At 39.9% G+C, this 17,274-nt stretch overlaps 1 protein-coding gene and 1 long non-coding RNA gene across 5 annotated transcripts; one reads left to right on the plus strand and one right to left on the minus strand.

The window, feature by feature from the left end:
• The first annotated feature begins 694 nt into the window (after positions 1-694).
• On the plus strand, positions 695-5,667 carry LOC143131091 (uncharacterized). Of its 4 annotated transcripts, none has more exons than XR_012988034.1 (5): positions 695-947; positions 1,757-2,273; positions 2,644-2,704; positions 4,560-4,808; positions 5,179-5,667. It is a non-coding gene; the product is annotated as an uncharacterized LOC143131091 (long non-coding RNA). The 4 variants fall into 4 exon arrangements; XR_012988033.1 differs by lacking the exon at positions 695-947 and having other exon boundaries at positions 1,564-1,837; positions 2,133-2,273; XR_012988032.1 differs by lacking the exon at positions 695-947 and having other exon boundaries at positions 1,564-2,273.
• A 5,734-nt stretch (positions 5,668-11,401) lies between these two features.
• LOC143131090 (tripartite motif-containing protein 75-like) lies at positions 11,402-15,304 on the minus strand. The gene is made up of 6 exons (XM_076290487.1): positions 14,989-15,304; positions 14,734-14,835; positions 14,318-14,560; positions 13,505-13,530; positions 13,225-13,358; positions 11,402-12,953 (listed from the first exon to the last, which is right to left on the minus strand). The coding sequence occupies exons 1-6, from the start codon at positions 15,262-15,264 to the stop codon at positions 11,566-11,568; spliced, it is 2,169 nt and encodes a 722-aa protein (XP_076146602.1). The 5' UTR covers positions 15,265-15,304; the 3' UTR covers positions 11,402-11,565.
• Positions 15,305-17,274: the final 1,970 nt, after the last annotated feature.

The following is a 17,274-nucleotide window of genomic DNA, read 5'->3' on the forward strand; positions in this document are numbered from 1 at the left end:
TATAACAGAATTTTACTGTTTATTTTACAGATTTTTTTTCTGTATTTTTAAAATACCATTTAATTTACAAAAAGAGACTGTGATTTTACATGTCAAATGTAAACTAACATGAAATCACTGTAACTGTGAAAACACACAATATTCCTGTTCTTTTACAAAAAAATCCTATTAGAAATCCATATATTTATTGTTAAAATACGTTCACAAATATATCGTAATTTCACAAATATTTGTCTGTTATTTAAGGGAATAAACTGTAAAATTCAACTTTAAAACTCTAAAAAAAAGTAGAAAATCGTTTAAAGTTACTGAGAAATTAAAAGTAAATAACTATTTAATTAGGAATTTTACTATAATTTCTTTGTTAAGTGACTAATGTTTTCATTGAAAATAACTACAATTACTGTAATTTCCTAGATGGTAACATTTATTAACATTATAGGCTATTAACATTTATATTGAAAGGACATCTAAACAGACATAGGGAAAGTGAAGGAGGCCAATACCAGGATAAAACCACATAAACTAGGCTGTATGCTTTCCATCTGTTTCCTTAACCTACCATTTAAAAGCATTACATTCTGTCAGAACAGATCTTATGACAGAGCATTAATATGCAACGTCTGCCTGCACCTTTCTTTTACTGTCTATGGCCTGCACACACACGTACACCAAAAAACAACAACAAAAAAACATCTCACGGCACCTGAACCGGAACAATGTGACGACAACAACGCGACATGTCATTGGAGTACGTGCTTTGAAAAGCGCGGGTCCCGTTTGGGTTGGTCAACAGGATCTGTTTGAGAAGGCTGTTGGGAACATCAGTCTTTGAAGTTACGCTGAACTAACACTAAACCGGTGTCAACCCAACAACATCGCGCGGCGGTTCCCGTTTGGTCGACTTCGAAGTGATGTCAAGGCTGGAGGAAGGACGAAGCTAGAAGGTAAGTATCAAACTGAAGCTGAGTAGCATTAGGTTTATTTACCACCATTCCTCCGAGTTTACTCATGTTAGCTAACTATGATGACAAAAGCATGACCGTCGGCGTCTTCACGTTGTGTAATTATATATTGTGTAGGCTACTATTTTTATTACCGGTATCATTGTTAGTGTGTGATGCCAATGAAACACTCTCTTGGGCACAGAATACATTATTTATTTTCGCCCGTTAACTTCGCTAGCTAGCGTGAATGGAACTGCTAGTTCTGTTCACTAGCTAGGTATAGGACTTTGGTTGAACTTTGCTGAAAGCTGAAATAACATACGTTCAGCAACGGTGTGGTAGTCTACTAGTTTTAGCAAAAATATGTTCGGATAGTTTATTCAGGGCTCCAGTGTGCAACCAAAAGTCTGCTTAGTGCGACTAATTTTTTTCTCTGGTCGCACCAGTTCGCCTCCGTTTTCAATTTTCAATATCTCAAATAGCCTAGCTGCTATGTCCCCGCTATTTCTAATAGACCTACGTTAATTACTTAACTAATACATGCAGCCTTTCTTGCTATGCCCTGCGCACTCTCCCTCTCATTCTCCTACGCGAAGTTTCATTTTTTTTTTAAAAAGATGTTTAGATGCTTAGTTTTGTTTCATCAACGTTGTCACGACCAGCCACTAACGTTAGCTTACCACTTAACAGTGAGCCATTACGTTTGCATTTGTGATCTAACTGACAGAGGCAGAGAGAAAGACGAACATTTGTTTAGAGCTGCAACAATGAACAATAATCGATTATTACCCCTCTTGCCTTTTCTACAGAACCCAATGTTGAGTCAGCTAACAAGGTGCAGTGGAAAGGCTCTCAGTACAAAAAGGGACTCTTTCTGTGTTTAAACCAAGGTGAGGCACTTGAATTCGGACAGATTGAGCTCATGCTTGTGATGCAGGACCAGCATGTGTACTTTATTGTTACACCTCATGACGTGTCTTATATGCCAGCATTTGCATTGTATGAAGTGAAGCAAGCAAGGCAGAGCATGAAATGTTGGAAGCCTGAGCAGAAACTAGATTATTATCCTTTGCCTGTGTACAAGCTTTGTGGGACAAGGGTAATTTCACTTAAGCATAGCATTGTTGACTCAGAGTAAGTTAAAAGTTAAAATCTGACACTAATGTTTGGATATCATGGATATAGAGAGCCCACTTCTGCCTTTGCTGGAGCGTCTGCAAGGTTTAGGAGACCTGGAAGACCTGAGCTACCTGCAGGAGAGTGACCTCCTTTCTTTCCTGAGACCAATTGAAGCCAGGAAACTTCTGTCACTGCTCAAAAAGTCAAGTATGTGTTTCAATTTGTACAATCAACTTTGACATTAGAAAAATGTGCATAGTCAAAATCATTAGGTACACCTGTTCAAATGAATGCAGTCCAATACAGAAGTTCTACTATGAATTATACTTCAAAGAATCCTTTCTACATTTTTGTTGATGTTTTCGAAAAGGTGATAACTAAACTATACCTTGTTCATCATTGATTTCATAGTGGGTGTTAGTGGTGGTGTACTGTACTGCATTATATTGAGAAAGGAACAGTTTGAAATGTGTCAATTGGCTACTGAGTATATAATTATGTTGGGTATTAATATACCCAGATTGAGCTATGTGATGTCTGTATGGTTAAGTATTACTACTATCTGCCCTTTATTAAGGCCAACAAGATGTCTTGGACAGTCCTCCAAGCAACACAGTCTGACGAGATGCACCTTTCTGGTGAGTATATGCATCTGTTGCACAGAATCACTTTTATGAAGAAATTACAAGCCTCTTTGCGCATTAGCATAACGCAGGAAGGAACCGGGATGGCGGGGATGTGTCGCATATCCTTGAAATCGTCTGCTCATTGGCTACACGGACATGTAAGTCCCGCCTCGGAAGCTCACTCAGAAGCAACGCTATTGGCCCATCAACGTTGGATGACAGATTCATGGCTCGCGTGCCTCATTGGCTTAGAATATATTTTTCTCGACTCCCGTTGGTCCTACAGAGACATGGGTGGTGTCAAACTATGCGGAAGGGTCTCCTGGTCACAGACTACTGTGAAGCCAGCGACAACAATGGACATCATACTCAAAATCGCTGTTTTCCCTGTTTTTGTTTGTGCTGGCTTGTACGATTTCTCGATATATTGTCAACAAAACAATGCCGATATTTTACATCTATGGATTCTTACGAACTTCATATGGGGGTAGGGTATTTTAAGACATTTTTAGATCTAATAAATATTATTTTTGCATGGAAAGCTTTACCTGTATCGATTGTTGAGAACCTCAGCTTTCAGCTGGTATATGACATTACTATGGAGGTAGGTTCATTTTTGGTGTCTGGGGGGAGGTGGGGGGCACTATGAGCGACGGGTGCTGCCCATCGAGAGATTTTATATATATTATATAATGCACATACTGTACAACTGAGCACTGCTCAAGTGCTGAAATGATAAGTACAAGGGTTCCCAAACTTTGTCAACTCAGGGCCCACTTGAAAATCTCTTTTTTTTGCAGCCCACCTCTGCCCTCATTAAAGGAACACGCCACCCAATGTCAGTAGTAATATATGTTCTTACCTTAACTTTCACGAGTTGAGTCATACCTCTCCCGTGTCGGTACGTGCACTCAAACGCTCTGGTGCGCGGCGCGAATGTGTTAGCATGTTGCTATGCTAGCGGGCTCAGACGTAACCATAGATGGAGGAAGATAGCAGTTATCAAAAACATCCACGTTTTCCCTACTTAAATACAGTTGCACGAGTAGTTGATAAAAATGTGTAAGGTCACACAACATGAAACGTGGTGATTTTCCAAGCAAATAAACAGGAGAACTACAATGTGTGGCGCAATAGCACTTGGGAGTACTTCTACCTAGCGTGGTAATATTAATTAACACCTAATTGTAGATCCTATCCACCGTTTGCAGCGAAGCGGAATTCTATGAAACATGAAATCACTATAATACTTCACAATGCATGTTATAACCATGATTGTTCACAATCTACTTAACCACTACCTGGACCTCGGAGGGGGAGGCTGAGGGGTCGATCCAGGTCTGTGGTGGATAGGATCTACAATTAGGTGTTAACTAATATTACTACGCTAGGGCGAAGTACCCCCAAGTGCTATTGCGCCACACATTGTAGTTCTCCTGTTTATTCGCTTGGAAAATCGCCACGTTTCATGTTGTCATGTTGTTATCAACTTCTCGTGCAACTGTATTTAAGTAGGGAAAACGTGGATGTTTTTGATTACTGCTATCTTCCTCCCTCTATGGCTACGTCTGAGCCCGCTAGCATAGCAACATGCTAACACATTCGCGCCACACACCAGAGCGCTTCAGTGCACGTACCGACACGGGAGAGGTATGACTCAACTCGTGAAAGTTAAGGTAAGAACATATATTACTACTGACATTGGGTGGCGTGTTCCTTTAACAGTACAGAGGCCTAATAATGCGAGTTTTCAGTGCACTTTTTTTTTAAATGTTAATAATTAAAGATAAAACATTCAGTACTAACCTTAAAAACCTGAGCGGATTTGTGGAGGTGCAGGTGCTTTACCTTCAGTGTACATTCACAGCAGGGAAGCCTGACAGCCTGCTGCGCATGAACACTCATGCTAGGAGTCACTCAGACCAGACAGGAACCAGCACTGCCACTGAGGAGGCCCCACTAGGAGGTGGAGTTGGGTCGCGGAGAAAAGCAGCATGGAGCTGCCGAGATGGACCTGAAGGGACATTACTGAAGATGGTGCTGGCTCCTGCCCGGTCTAGGAGACATGTCTTGCAGTCGGCAGGCAGATCTCTGGTCAGGCTTTTCTGCTGTGCATGTAGGCTGAAAGTAAAGCACCTGCACTTCCACAAGTCTTCCAAGCAATTCCTGTATTTATCCAAATATCATATAACAAAATAATATCAAAAACTTCATTTTAATGTTCTGATTTTATTGTAAGAGGAAAAACAACAACCTTGTTTTCTCTTTTTTTCTGATTGAGTTATGAAATGATGAAAGATCGACCCATACACGGAGTAGGACAATGTATTATTGATATCTTTCAATTCCACAGTTCCCTGTATGTCCAAACACTCTTTCACAAGCAAGCTCTGTCTACACTGTTGTGTAACCTTATTGCAAATGTATGAAAACATTAAATTACAGTACAGTCCACAGTGACTAAAGTTTTTTTTTTCATTTGACAGGTGCCTCTTCAAGATAAATCCGGACAAGGGATCAAAAGTGGAGCGGAAGCCACCAAAAGAAAACTTGCAGTCAGTCCAAAGGTTCTCACACTGATCACCAGAATTGCAGACTAAGAGTGGAGGGAATAAGAAGTGCTCACAAATTATGGATACTTTGTCCAAGTTACAGACTGTTATGGATTAATATCCAGTGCGGTTTCATGTAAGCTATTATGTAGCGTTATCAATTTTGTGGATTACTTGGCCAAGTTATGGATGCCTTGGATATAGTATGGATTCATTTCCAGTGAGGTTTAATGTAAGTTTGTAATCCATGTATGGTGACTATGGTGACCAAGTTATGGATGCCTTGGATAGAAATGTTACTGTAAATTGGTAACTCAACTTTTTCTTTTTCTTTACTTTTTTTTGTTTGTTTGCAAATTATTGTTGTATACTGTTACTTTACATCTAATATAAAGTAATATACAGCCTTTTTACATAAAATAAAGCCATTAAAACCAACTAATAGCGCATTTCTGTAAATTTAAGCATTATTATTCATATTACAATGTTAATTTACCATCTTTATGGGTAATTTCATTGTTTTAAAACAAAATGTTTAAGTAAATGTTAAAAACAAATGTAAAATAACTAAATATGCATTTGATGTGATCTAAAAATAAAAGTAAATTATTGTAATTGTAAACCCAAGACAATGTTTTTCAACATTTTTTTACATGTTTTGAAAGATGAATCACATTATTTTATGTCCATTTACTGTTATATTACATCAAATATAAATTATTATACAACCTTTTTCCATTAAAAACCAGCTAAGAACAGCACATTTCTTTCAATTTAAGCAGTATTATTCGTAATACAACATTTATTTACCATATTTATAGGTAATTTCATTGTTTTAAAATGTGACTTTCTAATTAAACATTAAAAATAACATGAAAATAAGGCAAAATCTTGTTAAAATTACAACTACAAACTGTATTTTAATTATGGAAAATAACCGTATTTTTATGAGAAAGTAATTATCTGTTATTTCACAGATATTTTACGAATTTTTTTTTTACAGTGTAAGCAACGTGAAGATATTTGTTTTCCAACCGTAAACAAGTCATTTTTTATTTGCATGTTTTGCAGGCTTAGGCTATCCAAGAAAAACGAATCAAATGAACCAAAGGCTGGTCTTGTATTAGGCTAGGTGAACTTGGCTATTAAACGGGAGACTTTCTGTGGCCCATCTGTAAACAATTCTGGGTCTTAAAGGACAATTCCGGCGCAAAATGAACCTAGGGGTTAATAACACATTTGTACGAGTTCGACCGTTCGCTGGGCTTTATTTTCATGCTAGTCGAATGTGACCAGTTTTATTGCAAACCGCTCATTAGCGTTTAACGCTAGCCTTCGGGGCACACGTCCAGTAGAAAGAAATCGCTATTTCTATACCACTAACAAGGCTCAAAATAGCACCACACTTACATAGTAGCATAATGAGGGTCTCTACATGTAAACCGAAGCATTGAGAACTTTGTAAGTGTACAGGCAGTTTATTAAAAAGAAACACATTACCGTTCAAGTCTGGTTCACATACAGGCAGGCGCCTTGGGAAAACGAAACTCTGGGATGTGAAGTGAATCTCGTGTGAAAAGTTGTTGCTGAAAGAAAGGACTGTACAAAAGAGAAGCACTGAACGCAACAGGAGACGTAAGAGATGGCAGGCTATTTGAACGAATTTGAAGACATCGAGGATGAACCCTTATTGGACGTCGGAATATAGCCTACCAACGAAGAGCTGCGGAGCTCCGTGAAAGGGCTATGAGAGAGAGAGAGAGCTACCTGTAGTCAATGCTGCACACAGCCTCGCACTTCTGGAAACTCTAGGCTACCTGCGGACATTGTGAAGCTATAGCCACCGAAGAGGAGTGCCTGTGTTGCATGGAGTGGGACCTGTTGCGTCGCGATCCCCAAGAGACGCAGTGTTTTGTAGAGTATGAAGATTTCCCCTCATTTATAAACAGGGCTGTAGTTGAAACTTTTTTCCATGTCCCGAAAAGAAATTGGAGGCGGCGATCCATACCAGAGAGACCAGATGGACATCCACTAAGTAAGTACACTATACAAGTTATGTTACATCGGAGCTATTACTTCTGATAGGCATATATTGAGCAAATTACGTTTGATTTTAGTTCACATCGCCTGCCTGTATATGTGAACAACCAGCGGTTTGCAATAAAACTGGTCACATTCGACTAGCATGAAAATAAATCCCAGCGAACGGTCGAACTCGTACAAATGTGTTATTAACCCCTAGGTTCATTTTGCGCCGGAATTGTCCTTTAAATTTAAGTTGTATGTTTGCCTTTCCCATGCTATTGCTCTGTATGCATTTCCATGTTTGCACTACACGGCTATACCAAAAAATATTTGACTGTGGCGCGCAATTTTAAGCACGGGGCGCACCTTGAAACAGTACCAAATCCAACCCCTCCCATAACGTGTAAGGTAAATTGTGCTTGCTAGAATGATTCGTTTCTTTTAACTTGTCGGCCAGCCAGCCAGGGTCATATGACCTATATTTCGAAAGAAAATTGACTGTGAACCACAAGTGTGAAATCATGTGTGTAAGCCTATATAAAATGGAGAGTAACGTCACCAGTCGAAATAGCGGTACCCCCCGAAGCTCACGGTATAATTCGAACTGGGTCAAGCCCTCAACAACAGAGGCGTATCAAGCTTTTTAAAAGTGTGGGGGTTGTGGGATAGGAAAATGAAACAATCTAGCCAAATTATAAATAACTCCCTACAGGGACGTTGTAAGTATTTTCTGAGAGGGGTGCGGACTATATTGGTGTCCGGGAGTTTCTTCCCCGAAAAAAAATTGAGATTCTGATTACTAAACACACCATTGTAATGCAGTTTGGAAGGGACAGAAGAAGCAGCACCTATGTGTGGCTCATGTGACATGTAGGCCTACATGGTCTACCTGCTATCACTTCACTATTTGACACTACCCTACATGGAGACATATCTCATGTTATAAATCAAGAAATCATTTCAGAAAGTATGTTATGTGCATGTGGGTTAGCAGGCTACTACAAATTGCCTCACAGATAACAGCCTAATTTCGAGGTATCACTAATACCTATTAAATAAATGTAAAGGACACAGAATAGTGACAGAACTGTAAGCTCAAATTCAAAAACGTTTGAAGTCCACCCATTATGCAAAGGGAATATAAATACATTGTGTTGCATATAGCCAGTTTAATTAATGTCAATTTAAAGATTATGATGAGCAGTTTCTATGGTTTTTCCATTGATAGTTACAGGAAGCCACGTTGTTTAAACTATTGTTGCTTCTAGCCCACGTTACCTCCAGTTTCACTTGCTGCAGGGACGCACACATTGCATGAGCGCTCATAAGCGTTCTATTTGAGTTCTACATGCTGGAAATCTTAGTTCTCAGATGTAGAACTCAAATTTGTCTTGACGCCGCCGTTTGTAAGATCAAACTAAGAGGCCGTTTACACAACACCGCCGGGTGGATTTTCTCTTACCGCTTTCACACCTTTAACGACTCCGGCAAGAAAAAACCTCGCGTGTACACACAGAGGTGTAACCGGCTAAATGTGCTGTAGTGCATATGCCAGACCAGTCGTTGGCGCCGCTGTGCAGAAGCGTAACGATAATTTCGTGTGAATCGCGTAGAAGAAAACATTGTTAAAACAGTTTGTTAAGCCAGAGAATGTCTAATAACTGCTCTGGTTAAGCAGTCGCATGAAATAAGGAGACTACAGACAATTCGTTTTTCAATTCAACTGTTAAACCAATAAAGTTCATTTTCAAGGTATGTGACTGCTATGTGAAATTTCAAATGCTTAGCCTATGCATTGCATTAGGTCTGAGTACCACTGGAGAAAACACTAACATGCAGTAAGCTAATGTTTAACTAAGTTAAGCTAACGTGTGCTTCTAACTTAGCCACTAAAGGCTGGTAGGCTACATTGTGCACATAAATCATGACAGGGGAAAGAAAAACATTTTAATATGATAAATAAATGGTTTGGTTTGTTTTGACAAGCAACATGTCAGGTCGAGTGCCGTGGCAGAGTTGAGAGGTGGGGCTATGTCGTCATAAAGTTGTCTACACGGCGAAAGTTAGCCGGCGGTTTCAAAAGTTCTCACTTCGGAAGCCGGTTTCAAAAGCTATCGGTTTCAGTCTCCTAAACTGCCGGCGTCGTGTACATGCAAGGCGTAACCGTTAACAAAACCTCACCGGTTTCACAAAAACCGGCGTCGTGTGCACGGCCCCTTCTACATGGAACGCGATCGTATTTAAGACAATAAGACCTCCAGTAGATGTAGCACTACGACACATATGACAGTGAAATGCCGCCGACGTTTGTAAGATCAGGCCAAATAAGACGTTCTAAATGGAACGCAATGTAATTAAGCTGATCTTTTCCAAGCGTCTTGGAGACATATGTGTGCTGACTGGGATATGTCTATATAGTTAATGACACCAAATTTATAAGTTTTGATTGGGGAAACTTTTAGCCTAGTTTATTTTTGTTTTCAGTCCGTGGTTCCAATTCAATCTTGCTGCAAATCAGACGTGTCGGGCATAACTTAATTTCGCGGCTACGTGTACCATTAGGTTAATTGTTGAGGAGGCCCATAGTTTGAGAAAAGCTGCAGATCATAGACAGAGAAAGCATAATGCTCCGAGAACAGTAGCCAAAGGTCTTTCTGCAGAAACAAGTGTCTCGGTGCGCGCACCCCACCCCCGTTTTCACTTTGACTCCCTGCATTTCTACATTGTGACAAAAACTGTCAGTCAGACAGTGAATTTTGGTTTACTAAATTAGCATAATGCGGTAACAATTATCATTTAAATTCTACCTGAAATCTGCTCACTGCAGACGTTATCATGCAGACCCAAGCAGCCGCACCCTTGTAAGACGCACACTTTGAATTTGATCAGAGCGGCTCTGGTTCTTCACTGGCTAACTTGATGTGATTGGCTGGATGACCGTTCAATCAAATCAACAGACCTATTTGTGTCTCTCTGTGTGTGCGTTATGGTAGATACGGTTCCAACTCTGTAGCATACGGTAGCGTCTATTTCCATGTTTTACTTTCATTTTAATCTGACAAAAAGTGTGGGGGATAGAATCGTGTTTCAGCAAAAGTGTGTACGTTATAACACCCACATCCCCCACGCTTGCTTACGCGCCTGCTCAACAACAATATACAGTTGCTAAGCTGTCTTTTCATCTGTGGAATGTTGTTGGCCGTCAGTGTCAGAGCAGAAATCCCCTATCTTTAATTAAGGAGCTTCCTCATGTGTTGGAAACTGACGAGCTGTCTTCAAATGAAAATATATGTGTCAATCATTCTGTCTAAAATAAGCACATCTTTTGAATGAATCTGTAGTCATAGACACATTTATCAATTGTTTTTGGATATAAAGATATTTATCATTTAATGTACTGTTTGAGCAGTATTATTCATAATTTTAATATATAATTTATATCTCTGATCTTCTCTGACAAATTAAAGTGAAAAATGCACCGACCCCACATCCTAAAGGCCGGTATTTGTCCATCTTTGTAATTGAGCTTTTTCTTAGGGTCAGGATAAAGGTCATGGAATATATTGTGACAAAATTATAAAACACTATAACATAGTAAAACAAAAACAGTAAACCTTATTACATTTCTTCTGGAAAACAGGTCATGTAATTACCGTAATTTCCCAACTATTAGCCGCGGCTTATACATTGATTTTGCAATATTTCTTCAGCTAAGAGGTTAATACAGGGGGGCAGTTCATATGGTATTAATATGGTTTTGTTTTTTTAATTTGCATAAAACACTGTCCTGCAGCTTATACACAATGTGGCTTATACACAGGATTATTACTGTATCAGATACACAAATGTACTACTATCATGTGCCCTTGTCTAATAGTGTGCTGTATAATGTGTTGTGTATGTTCAGATCTCGGGCAGAAGTGCAATAAATGTACCTATTACTGGGAAAGACTAGTGCCAATGTTAGTGAAGAGGAACTTCTTCATTCTTCAAATGCATTTATGATTTTCATAACACCATTGTGCCACCATAATCAAATTAACCTGTAGAGGAGGTTAGTTGTTGGTTGGCTTTTCCGTGTTAATCAGTTGCTCTGAAGCCAATTTAAAAAAAGACTAAATTCAAGGCAGAGTAGGCACAATTATTTAGTTTATTTAATTTATATGGACAGCTCAAAGTGCTTTACAGAGACATATATACTATATACATATAGGCTACTTAAATAGGAAATTAATAATTTAAAAGTTAAAAAGACTAAGTTTGTTCTCCGGTAGTCAGAAGAAAAAACTGCAGGACTCAGGTGAGGGTGGGCCCTGGAGGATCATTGGTGGCATTTGGTGAGCCCACACTGGATTCAGTTACACCGGTACTTGCCGTACTTTCGGGCCTGTCCTCCTCACCCCTCTGGTTTGGCGATTCCACACTGGAGTCAGTTACACCGGTACTTGCCGTACTTTCGGGCCTGTCTTCCTCACCCCTAGGGCTTGGTGAGCCAACACTGGAGTCAGCTATACCGGTACTTGCCGTACTTTCGGGCCTGTCCTCCTCACCCCTCTGGTTTGGCGATTCCACACTGGAGTCAGTTACACCGGTACTTGCCGTACTTTCGGGCCTGTCCTCCTCACCCCTCTGGTTTGGCGATTCCACACTGGAGTCAGTTACACCGGTACTTGCCGTACTTTCGGGCCTGTCTTCCTCACCCCTAGGGCTTGGTGAGCCAACACTGGAGTCAGCTATACCGGTACTTGCCGTACTTTCGGGCCTGTCCTCCTCACCCCTCTGGTTTGGCGATTCCACACTGGAGTCAGTTACACCGGTACTTGCCGTACTTTCGGGCCTGTCTTCCTCACCCCTAGGGCTTGGTGAGCCAACACTGGAGTCAGCTATACCGGTACTTGCCGTACTTTCGGGCCTGTCCTCCTCACCCCTCTGGTTTGGCGATTCCACACTGGAGTCAGTTACACCGGTACTTGCCGTACTTTCGGGCCTGTCTTCCTCACCCCTAGGGCTTGGTGAGCCCACACTGGAGTCAGCTATACCGGTACTTGCCGTACTTTCGGGCCTGTCCTCCTCACCCCTCTGGTTTGGCGATTCCACACTGGAGTCAACCATATCTGCTGGACTTTCAGGCCTGTCCTCCTCACAAAGGTCACACAGGACCAGAAAGGATGACTCGTCTCCCTCGGGGGTGATGTTGAACGCAGGCCGCATCTTCGTGCCACGGCGGAGCACAAAGTTGTGCATCACAGTATCAGTGGCAACATTGTAGAACGTCAGGCGCTCCCTATCATAGTCAAGGAACAAGCCGATGAAGGAGAGATCCTGCTCTCTCACCGGGGTGGAAACATCGTTTTGCAGCACTGACAGCATGCCTGCATCCGACTCCAGCATCCAGGACAGCTTCTTGTGTCCCAGTGGGGACGTCCCAGCCTGCCTGCCTTCCTCTTCCTCCTCTCCCTCCACACCCACCGCCCAGCTCCGACACCCTCGCACGTCCACCTCCCAGTAGTGCTGACCAGCTGTGAAAGACTGTTCAGCCAGGACATGCAATAGGGGATCCGGAAGTTGGTTTGGTTGACTTTTACTCCGCAGATCCTTGGCAAAGACAGTCACCTGTCTATTATTCTCAGATACTCTCAGCTTTTCATGTGCTGTAGCTTTGTCAAATGTGATGAAGTCAGCAACTGTTCAAAAAGAGATGGTGATTAACTTGTCAGCAGGATATCAGTTTTATGTTTATGTTTTATGTTTATCAGTTGTATATAATGATAGAGTTGTTAGAAATAGAGATATTCCATGAAAGGTTGCTTTATATAGGCTAGAATGTATTTCAGTTCATTATAGAGTAGGTAGCAAGTTCACTTAAGTGGTTTTATTTATTAATAGTTCCCACCACAAGGCAATAGGCATAAACAAATAACCCCATATATTTATTATAGATTTAATTATGCTTACATTCCCATGGGTATTGCAGACAAGCCTTGCTCTTCTTCACAATTGCATCGACAGACTTCTCCAATGATTTCAGTCTGAGATCATTGTACTTAGGCTCCTCCCAGTCAACAAAACTCTTTCCAATGATTTCAATTCTAAAATTAATCAATGCACAGATAATGCATTAGACAATATTCTGATTTGACTTCAAAAACCTGATAACTGCCACAGATAATAGACATTTACTCAATGTAAGTCAATGCTTTCCCCAAGTCTAAATTACATATTAAGTTGTGCTGACCTTTTTTCCTGTTCCATGCATTCTTTCTATGAAGAGAAAAAATGCATTAGGAGAAGAATTGTTGAAGGACTAAAATTGACCATTACCCTTTTTATGTTCCAGCAGGTACATAATATGTATGTATGTATATATATAATTAAGTAACATTTTATTTTAGGTAACACATGTTATACATAGGTAATATGTGTAAGTATTAGTGCCTAAGAACTGTCATTACACATTATTCATTATACACCTTATTCAGCCATTTCTTATTCTTACTGAATAGGTGATTTATTCTTGGTAAATCCTTAATAAACAACTAGTTGGTCTTGATCTAAGGTTATTGATATATAGTATGGATCAAAATAGAAACATAACTATTGTCAATATAAGTCACATATTCAGACAGTGTATTAAGAGTTTATAAACTCCTAAAAATATATATAGGCTAGAATACCAGTAACCTATACATCAAGATCAACTAGTTGCTTATTAAGGATTTACCAAGAATAAACAAACAATTAAGAATAAAAAATGTTCAATTAAGACCTAATAAATGTGCATGATTCTTGATACATACCTTGTTGAGCACTAATACATACACATATTATGGTTAACGTGTGTTCCCTAAACTAAAGTGTTTCCGAAAATTATTATGAAGGTAGCTAAATGTATTTAGTAGTAGACAATATTGATACTAACTGATTAAAAAATAAAAACACACGCGCGCACACAGTGGGCCACCAAATAAATTAGGGTCCTGAGTAACAAAACATTTACTTTTGCTGACTTAACACCTGAGTGGTAGTAACAATTGACATTTAGGCCTACCAGCACAGCAGAACACAGCACACTGTTCGGGTCCTGTCCTATCTGGATCCGAAACTGTTCCAGTTTCTCATGGATGTCTGCTATCTCATTCTCTCCATATTGCTTGATCTCACGGAGTTGTGCCTTCGTGTGGTCCTTCTGTGCGTTTAAGAGTTTGAAGACCTGCGTTCTGTTTGCCTCCAGAAGGTCTTTCAGGTCCTTGAACTGAGCTTCTATGTTCTCTTTGGATTTATTAAAGTTGTCCTATATGAAGAGAAACGAGAGGCTGAATAGAATTCACTAGCTAACAAGGGTAGAATCATTTGAATAATGTTGCTATTCAAGTGTCATCCCATACACAACATTGTAAAAATACATTTCAATATATTTTTTCAGTGTGGCTCATTTTCAGCTCATATCCAGACAATATTTCTTACCTCTATAAGTTCAAGTCTGTGGTTGATTGATGCTTGTGTAGCGAAATTGCCTTGCTTTCTGATATTCTTTGTCAGTTCTTTGCTGTTCTTCATAAGTTCGTCCTAAAAAAAAATCAACAAAATAATAATTGCACTTGCTAAAATGAAATACAATCCATAATGTCTGCTTAGCGATATGTCAATGTAATTACTTTGAGCAACACTATTTTATGTTATTTTCCTGTTTGTTTCGAAGCTGAGAAAAGTTGATCTCACCATTTCTTTCTTGCATGCGTCTGGAAGACGTGATAACTCATGGTTGCGGTGTTCGCCACTGGACAAGCAGCTGTCGCACAGTGGCTTTCCACACTGTTTGCAGAAGACAATCAATGGCCGTTGATGAGTATTACAGGGAGTGCTGGCTCTCCCAGATGCGACAGAGCGCCTCCCAGATGTGACAGAGGAGCGCCCCCCTGATGTGACAGAGGAGTGCCCCCCTGATGTGACAGAGGAGTGCCCCCCAGATGTGACAGAGGAGCGCCTTGAAGACATTTCAGTGTTGATCCTCCTAGAAGCACGAGAACAAGTGACACTGAATGACAGCACAAAGGCAATTTATCTTTCTTGAAGGAATGTAAGACAACCAGTAACTTGCCCCCTGCATTAGCAATGCAAAATGTCATAGGCCTTTCCTGGAAAGTAGGCTTGGCTACTTTCTTGATCTACCTTAAGCCCTGTTTTCAAGAAGGGATTTTTTTTTTAATGATGCTATACAAATATATTTGTGTGGGTTATAACCCTATGGTTATAACAGACCCCTGTACTACAAGGCTTGTTTATTACCATCCTCTATAGCATTCATTAATTTTTCAACATAACTTACACTACTTTTTTCTTTTTTTAAGAACACAATGATCCAGCCCTCACTTAAGTAAACAATGACTCTGACAACTTCTGTGGGACTTACAAGCTTCAAGTGAAAGGCATGTATGCAAAGATTAAGATCTAGCAAAGATTCTTCAGAACACCGTCTCTCCTTTTAAAATGCAAACATTTTTTAATATATTAATTGTGATATCATTCTGAAGCATTTCAGTGCCAAAGTGAGTCACTACTGTGTTGGAATGGAAAAAATGAATCCGAGTGAAACCTCTATTAATGCATTTAATTCAACTCTGATTTACAGGTTATAAAATGCTCTGAGAGCATTCCAGTTTGCAGTCTTGGGGGGGAACACACGTTAACGAATTGCAACCCTTGCGACATGGTATCTTTCTTGAAGGAATGTAAGACAACCAGTAACTTGCCCCCTGCATAAGCAATGCAAAATGTCATAGGCCTTTCCTGGAAAGTAGGCTTGGCTACTTTCTTGATCTAAGCCCTGTTTTCAAGAAGGGATGTTTTTTTTAATGATGCTATCAGTGATGTAGTACTCGAGTCCGGTCTCTACTCGGACTTGTTCCTTCAAAGACTCGGTCTTGACTCGTCTCGGACCACAGTGGGAGGAGAAGGACTCGTAATTTCAGACCGAGTCCTCGAGACCAACGCTTTTTTTTTATGTTCATATAAAAAAAATCAAAATGAAATTTCACGGCGGCCACGTCTTTGTCCCTTATTGGCCTTGGTGCCCCCTTCTTTCAATATTCTGCTTTGCGTCCGTTTAAATTTTTATTTAGCCTATAGCCTGTCAAAACAATCTTAGCATCACAGCGCAAACTAATTCGGTTTTACACAGTGGAGAAAATGACAGCGCATGGCAAGACAGAAAGTGCGTCCAAATTCACCCATTCTTCTCGCAATCGCTAAGCCTACTCATCACACAGGCACATGTATCACATCACATGAAATAACTTTTTCTCAGCTTTTAAACAATGTTAGCCGCTAATTGCTGTGGTGAACGGTTCGCGAGAAAAGTAAATAATATAATTACATTTAATCATAACGTCTACATAAGGTGCTACACCCATCTCCCTACCCATTCATCTCGGTGGAATACTTCACGAAACCCTTCGTTCAACACATGACAAACCAAATATCAGAATAAACAGCAGACCTTACCGAACCCAAAGGTGTAAAGCAGTCCCCTGTACAGTAAGCCGTTCCAGAGTATTCCGGTTAAATTAAAAATGTAATCTGCAGCAAGGTCTATTCATGTTTCCAACTTTGGTCTTTAGGTTTCAAAATGTGTTTAAATCGTTCTTCATGATTTCATAACAGGCCAAATACAAAATAAATGTTACAAATATTGCCTAGATATAGGTAAATATTAAAATCAGAGGATATACTGTACAGCTGAGTAAGAGTTTGTGAAAGGAGTCTTAATGATCAAAAAATGCTAAGTATGCATCTAGGTTGCATCAGTTTCTTAAAGCTGAGCTGTGCTTAAATTGTTCAATACATGATTCCATAACAGGCCAAATATAAAATAAATATAAATATTAAATATAGCCTAGACATCTAAATATTAGATGATCAGATAATTTACAGTTCTATGTAATATGTCATGTTTCATGTTTTTGTAATGTTTCATACAGTGATTCAGGTCTACTGCTGTGAATAGGC

Source organism: Alosa pseudoharengus, unplaced genomic scaffold (assembly GCF_046254945.1).
Source record: "Alosa pseudoharengus isolate Yale_2024_CS ecotype anadromous, Long Island Sound unplaced genomic scaffold, YU_APseudo_1.1 YU_APseudo_1.1_scf_18, whole genome shotgun sequence".
Lineage (NCBI taxonomy): Eukaryota > Metazoa > Chordata > Actinopteri > Clupeiformes > Clupeidae > Alosa > Alosa pseudoharengus.

What these genes read in the sequence shown, in the direction of transcription:
- LOC143131090 (XM_076290487.1), bottom strand. Translation starts at nt 15,264, where the DNA reads ATGTCTTCAAGGCGCTCCTCTGTCACATCTGGGGGGCACTCCTCTGTC. An exon ending in ACGCATGCAAGAAAGAAATG is followed by an intron (nt 14,836 to 14,988) that starts GTGAGATCAACT and finishes ATTTTTTTTTAG; the next exon opens with GACGAACTTATGAAGAACAG. An exon ending in ACAGACTTGAACTTATAGAG is followed by an intron (nt 14,561 to 14,733) that starts GTAAGAAATATT and finishes CTCTTCATATAG; the next exon opens with GACAACTTTAATAAATCCAA.